The 7,226-nt window shown below is 43.5% G+C and overlaps 1 protein-coding gene across 1 annotated transcript in view; it reads left to right on the top strand.

Moving 5' to 3' along the window:
- Positions 1 to 7,226, top strand: part of LOC116081542 (dual specificity protein phosphatase CDC14B-like) — a 76,659-nt gene that overhangs the window by 55,974 nt on the left and 13,459 nt on the right. Inside the window, exons 9-11 of the mRNA XM_031358108.1 lie at positions 866 to 953; positions 1,461 to 1,691; positions 7,139 to 7,221. Coding sequence (XP_031213968.1) covers positions 866 to 953; positions 1,461 to 1,691; positions 7,139 to 7,221 — 402 coding nt within the window. The remainder of the gene's footprint in view (positions 1 to 865; positions 954 to 1,460; positions 1,692 to 7,138; positions 7,222 to 7,226) is intronic.

Genomic DNA, 7,226 nt, shown 5'->3' with positions numbered 1-7,226 from the left:
CCTCACACACAGCATGTCCCCCCACCCCACCTCCCTCCCACACACACACACACACACACACACACACACATACAGTATATAAAAAAACTGAAAGTGGTAGTTGGTGTATGAAGTGCAATGTTTCTATTACTGCAATTGTTAAAGTGATTTTTCTCTTCTGGCACTGAGTCCATCACAGCCCATTGATTTTTTTTTCTTCTTAAAAGTCTGTGTTATGCTGGGTGAAGTAGGGCATGCTTGTTATCCCAACACTTGGGAGGCAGTGGCAGACAGAGCTCTGTTGAGTCCAAGGGGATGTTAGTCTACATAGCAGGTTCAGGCCTGCCAAGGTTATGTGGTGAGGTTCTGCCCTGGGGAAGGAGAAAGGAGAGCCCTAGCTGTGGAGTGGCATCCACAGCTGTCTTCTGTCCAGCGTGTGTGGTGTTTCCTCTGTGTGGAGAGCGCTTCTATCCCATACTTTACTCTTTTTATTCAGGGAGTCAAATTTGTTTACATTGAAAGTCACTTACAACTGGGGGTGGTGTATGCACTTCTAATTTCCTCACACACACTAGACAAGTTTGCTCTCATAATAGGAACTCATTGGCTCTAATGGGAATTTATTCAGATAAAGTAATCAGGTAGTTGAAATATAACTGAGCTCAAAGCATGCTATCCAGGGTAATGACTAAGCAAAGAAACAGTTTTAAAGTGATTGACACCAGGGAAGTCAGCGTTCCTTGGGAATACTCGAAGCAGAATAGATTCGGTGTCTATTCATAAACCGCAGGCCTGCTACAGACAACTCTGAAGTGAGTGTTGAGAAGGGAGGTAGGTGGAAGGAGACGTGGTTCAGAGGTTAATTGTGCTGGTCTCTCCTTTGCAGAAAGCAGAAAATGGAGACTTCAACTGGATAATACCAGGACGGTTTCTTGCCTTCTGTGGGCCACATTCGAGATCCAGGATGGAAAGTGGTATGCCAGACCCTGGAACCCTTGTAACCTCCTCTTGTTCCTTTGCAGTAGACTAGTGAGTTGACATTGTAGCGTTTGCCTATTGGCCCAGCTCTTTGTGAGTATGAGTAAGGCGGGAGGACACGTGTAGTCCTGACTTCTGGTTGCTGTAAGGTTTGGGTATGTGATGGGCTCAGCCTTACTCTGCTCCCCTCCAGGGCGGGAGGCCCCTGAGTTACAGGCCCCTGAGTTACCTGTTGGGGGAATGACCCAACCCTGTTTAGAAAGAGACCAAAGAATTAAGCTAAGCTCGACTCAGTCTTTATGATTTAACCACTCTTGGTTATTTGAGCACACTGTTCTCTTCTGCCAGGATGTTAACTTTTTAAACTTTTGGTTTTTTATAGTTATAATCAAATTGGTATTCAATCCCCAATCCAGACATTGTTTCCACCCACTTTCAGATGAAACTGTTTTCCACTGTGTTCTTCCTATGTCTTACAAGCTTTGGTACATTTCTTTATGTAGGCTACCACCAACATTCTCCGGAGACTTATATTCCATATTTTAAGAATCACAATGTAACTACCATTATTCGTCTGAATAAAAGGATGTATGATGCTAAGCGCTTTACAGATGCTGGATTCGATCACCACGATCTTTTCTTTCCGGATGGCAGTACCCCTGCTGAGGCAATTGTCCAAGAATTTCTGGATATTTGTGAAAATGTTGAGGGTGCCATTGCAGTGCATTGCAAAGGTAAATAAACGGCCAGGTTGGGTTAAAGGACAGTGTGTAGCTACGGGCTGCGTCCCTTTATGTTACATGGCAGGACAACTGTGTTTTTGAAAGAATAAGTTTTTCTGTATGTGTTAGAGAGAGAGACAGAGAGAGAGGGAAAGAGAGAGAGACACACAGAGAGAGACAGAGAGAGAGAAAGAGAGAGAGCACAAAGGCAATATGTGGGAATCACTTCTCAGTTCTCTTCTACAATGTAGTTCCCAAGAATGGAGCTCATAGTATCAGATTTGGCAGCAAGTGCTTTTTTTTTTTTTTCCTGGCTGCCCAGAAAGAGTGATTTCAAAATCCTTAATTTGTATATAGAGTACAGTAAGTAATCTTCACAAGTAAGCCTTCCACAGCTTATTACACTGAAATGTGTATATTTCTTCAGATGTCTGCCATGTGCCTATGAGATGAGTCCTCAGGTTGTCAGCAGTAGAGCAAAGTCTTGTAGCAGCCTGGTGTAGACTAGGGTGTGTTTCAGCAGCCATAACGGTTTCTGCATCTAAGTGTTCCAGGAGTAACTGTAATGATGCACCATGTAAATATAGTAGAGCTTCTTTAACTTTAATTAAGAAATTAAGTAATTAAGGAAACAAGGGATAGTAAATGGCAAGGTTAAAAAAGAAAACTCACCAAATTAATTTCCAGAGCTAAAACTGTATTTGTAGCTAGGAATGTAGCTATAATCACAGCATTCAAATGTTCAGTTTGCAGTGGAAGATGACAAGGCATACCAAAAAGTAAAATGGAGGGAGAGCCAGGGAAGTATGAAAAACTCACAAAAACTATTCATGACAAGGATCAGATAGTGCATTTTCCAAACTGATGATTTCAAACAGATACCTCAGCAGTGCACCCAGTGAAAAGAAAATGTGGAAAGGAGGGGAAAAAAATATGTGAGCAAAATCCAAGTGTCAATAGAAGACAAAAAAACATGAAGTAAACCCAAAAGTCAACTCTGGAAATAGACTGAAAACTCAACGGCAGGGCTCCAGAGGAGACCTGAAGAGGCAGAAGGAATAAGCCAGGACTGCAAAGAGCAGAGCCATTAAAAAGACACCAGGTCTGAGGAACAAGGAGAAAAGGAGTCAAGAAGAGAGAAGAGCAAAGGGTAACAGTTTGGGGATGGAGCTGGGTAGACCACTTGTGCACAGTCCAGCCGAGGAGAGCAAAAGGAGGCATGCGTCCTGGAAATACTTCCCACTTTTATGAAAGGCGTGATTGTAAACATTCTCAAAACTCAGCAAACTCCAAACAGAACAAACTCAAACTCACATGAAGGCACTTTATGATGATACTGTTGAAAGCTAAAGACACTGAACAGAGAGAGCAGAAACCCAGATCTCCCATTAGAAACTGCGGAGGCCAGAGGCAGTAAACTGATAAGGAAGAGCTTTGCAACCAAGAGCCCTATAAACTTCAAAACTCCCTCAAAAATAGAAGACAGTAAAACCATCCTCAGATGGTCAAGTGCTGGGGGAATTGTTACAACTTGACTTGCACTCTAAGACCATCTAAGGATATCTGTTAGGACTCTGGACAGTACTCAACGCTACATGAAGAAGCAAGTGTGCCACTGACTGGGATTTCTTACAGGGTTCCTTGTTCCGCGGGACGAGGGGTTCTGGCCAGGTGTGCACGGGATTCGGCTTTGACAAACAGAGTAGACACGAGTGGTGTAAGGTCTGAGTGTATTTTTCAAATATGGAGTCAGGTTTATATAGTCAATACAGAAGGGTTTGAAAGAGTCAGGTGGTACAATGGTCGAGATACATCAAAACAAGGTGCAGGTACATCGCCCTTCATTAGGAACACAATGAGTCAGCAGCAAAGTAAATACATGTTAATTTAGCAGGAACTAAACAAGGATTACAATCTGAAAGAAAGCTAGCTCTGACTAAGGTGACCTTGGTTTAGGAGCCAGGTGCAGATAGTTCCTCTTCAGTTTTGGTTACAGACTGGGTGGGCCTAAGTAAGTTCCTCAACTATGTTATTTTTCTGGGCTAGTGGAGGTTAGCCCCAGGGAACACTTGTTAAGCTAGTTCCTAGGAGTGATTCAGCTGCAGATCTAATATGGCTTGCCTTATGTTGAGCAAGGATGAGAATTTCACCTGATCTTGCCCTGGGATAGTGCTCTCATTCTGTAAGCTTTAATGCCCTACCCACAATGCTGTAGGCAATTAGTTTGAATGGCTTAACATTCCAAGCCAGGGTTTGACTAGGACGTTGGAACATTGGTGAAGGTCAGAAAGCAATGTCCGAATTTTCTCTTGCTAGCGGTAAAGAAATGATATCTTGGTGAGTTCCTAGCACACAAGTACGAGGACATATCTGGGCTACCTCTGAGTTTGGGGTGCCAGGCGACAATGTGGAGGCAGGAGACTGACTTTCCTTGAAGTTTACGCCTCAAATACTGCCGTCATGCAAAGTGTGCGTGGCACAGGTGTCCATGGAGGAGATCAATATGCGTGTAGGTTAAAGTCTAGTAATTGTTCGTAAAATATTGTCACTGTCTTGATATAAATACTATAACACACAAAAAAATGGAAAATCATCATAGAAATCAACAAAATCCAAGGGTCCATTCCTCACAAAGTCTGAAAGAACAAAAATAATCACAAACCTTAGTGTTCAATGATTGAAGATAAAAAGGAAGAAAGGCTTAAATTACTGCATGAGAAGTGGCAGTGGGTCCGCATGTAAAGAGGTAGGTGTGGCTGCATGTACCCCTAACCTCTACACAGGGAATGGGGAGACTTACTCAGCTTACCGGCCTGCCCATCTGGTGATAGGGCAGTGAGCTACCTGGCAGAAACCAGCTCCAGAACGAGCTCCAGGTTCGTTCCCAGACCCTGCAATAAGTAGGAATAAGGTGGACTGGTAGAGCCGGACGCCTGTGTGTTTGTATGTGTGTGAGCAACCAGTAAGAGATGGCAGTGAACAGCCACAGAATAGAGAGTTCGATGATACAAATGAAGTGGAAAATTCCCGGGAACAAAACCAGCCAACACAGATTCACTTGAGATGTAGACAGTAGGCATGGAGTCCAGAACACCGAGGAGAAGTCTGGACCTGATGCGTTGCCTGTGACTAACACCAGTTCCCACAGACTTATTCAAAACTGAAGGAGTGAAGCACACTCTTCCCTCGCCTGGATTACTTTGCTACCAAACACAAGCAAAGCAGCCGCCTTTGTAAAAGCCACTCACAGTAAAAGAATCGCACGGAGCTGGATCAAGATTTCAGTTTTATTTGCAGCTCTGGATAACTCATGGTATATACTTGTAATCACAGCATTGGGGATGTAGACACAGGAGGATCAGTAATTTAAGATTATCCTTAGCCACATAGTGAGTTTGAGGCCAGTCTGCAGTTCAGGAGACCCTGTCTAAGACAATACAATACAGTACAGTACAATACAGTACAATACAATACAATTCTCTCTACTAAAAGCATTTTCCTGAAGTTACAGAGCTAATGTAACATAGAAAAGTCAGTGTAAGTCTCCACAGTAAGGGTGAAGCTCAAAAGCCATATAATCATCTCTATTAGTTTAGGAATGGCATTTGACAGGATTCAGCACCTCCCTTTTGTGATAAAACCACTAAGAACAAAGTTGGGCTGGAAGGAAACTACTTCCACACACACAGCCTCTCACTGAAACCTTTTTTGCTTGCCCTCATCTGAGGTGGCTTTCCTAACAGCTACTAAGTCCTTTCCAGTACAGTTCATTTCCAAAGCTGCTGCCACAGGTTCATACATTTGCTCCAGCAGCACCCCTTTCTAAATATGTGCATCTAGCAATCCAGTAGCATGTTTAGATAGAGATTTATTAAAAGAAAGTGGAGTCACTGAGTCTTTCATCTGTACTGTGAGCTGCCTACCTGGAGGCGTGAACACAGGGTGCAGAAGGACCGGCTTTGAGTGGAAGGCTAATCTTTTTGTTGTGTTCACATCTTAAGTGGATTGGAGGAGGACTGCCCACGTTGTGGAAGGCGATGTGCCTACTAAAATTGGCACTGGATGAAATGCCAATCTTGACCAAAATTCCTTCCAAATTGATATAACACATTAACCGTCATGGGAGTTAATTATAATGATCTCTGTAAGAGGAAAGAAATAGGGCTGGAGATGACTCATCATATAAAGCGTTTGCCAGGCAAATGTGAGACTGCAGCTCTGGTCTCTAGAAGACATAGAAATACTAGGTGGCCTTGTAGCTCACTAGTAATTCTGGCCTGGGAAGGAAAGAGACAGGGCATTTCCAGTCCAGACTGGCCAGCCAAACAGCCATATCTATTAGGTTCAGTTCAGAAACCCTGCCTTAGTGAACAAGGTGGAGAGCAATCAGGGAAGATTCTTAGACATCTACTTAGGGCCTCCTCATGCATGTGTGTGTGCCCCACCCCTGCCCCATGTGCAATCAAAAACGTGTACTACTGAACTACCATGTACTAGCTCCCAAATAATAGCACAGAGACCTTTTATTAATTATGAAAGCTTTAGGCCTTAATTTAGGCTTGTTCCTAGCTAACTCTTATAATGTAACCCATCTATACTACCCTATGTTCTGCCACGTGGCACATTACTTCTCAGTACCTGTACTTGCTTCTTCCTCTGCAACTGGCTGGTAAATCTCTCCTACCTCTTTCTTTCCCAGAGTTCCTATCTCTGTTGGATGTCCCGCCTGTCCTCTCCAGCCTGGCTATTGGCCATTCAGCTCTTAATTAAACCAATCAGAAGGTGTTCTTAATTAAACCAATCAGACAGGTGAAGAAAAAGAAATCTCTTCAAACAGCATACTAAAAAATCATCCCAACAAACATGCATGCATACTCGCATGCACACCATATTACAGAGACACATACACAAAGGAAGAGTTAAAAGTAAAAATGAGGTCTAGTTTAGGTTGAAATGCTTATCTAACAAGTCCCAGGTGCCTTAGTGAATATGTGTACCACATTTGTGCAGGTGCCTCTGAGGCTAGAGGGTGTTTGATTTCCTAGAAATAGAGTTACAAGCAGTTATTAGCTGAATGCTGGGAATTGAATCTGGGTTTTTAGGTCCTCCATAAGAGCAGTAAGTACTCTTAGCACTAAGCCATCTCTCCAGCTCCAAACTCCACGTTTCTTAGAGGTCCCTGTTCAGAAAGTGATTTTCAACCTTTGGCTTTACATCAAGTCATCTGGGGGGACTTCAGAAGGCCCCGGATTCGTCTCTGCTCCCAGGCTGTATCCCACTTAGACCTTGAGGGTCAGACTCGGCACCTAGCCTTTTAAAACCTCTTCAGATTGGCTTAGAGCACCACTGTGGAAGGAAGTAAAACTCTGGGAAGGCTAGAACTTTTTCTTCTTCCCCCTTGTTCAGAAATTTCTGGAAGATGTGCAAACAGATTTCGTTGATGTGGTTTGTTTTTCTAGCTGGCCTTGGTCGAACAGGTACTCTGATAGGCTGCTACCTCATGAAGCATTACAGGATGACGGCCGCTGAGAGCATTGCCTGGCTCAG

The sequence above is a fragment of the Mastomys coucha genome, unplaced genomic scaffold, assembly GCF_008632895.1.
Source record: "Mastomys coucha isolate ucsf_1 unplaced genomic scaffold, UCSF_Mcou_1 pScaffold7, whole genome shotgun sequence".
Classification (NCBI taxonomy): Eukaryota; Metazoa; Chordata; class Mammalia; order Rodentia; family Muridae; genus Mastomys; species Mastomys coucha.
The sequence above is the reverse complement of the archived record's forward strand: the minus strand, read 5'-3'. Positions and strand labels throughout refer to the sequence as shown.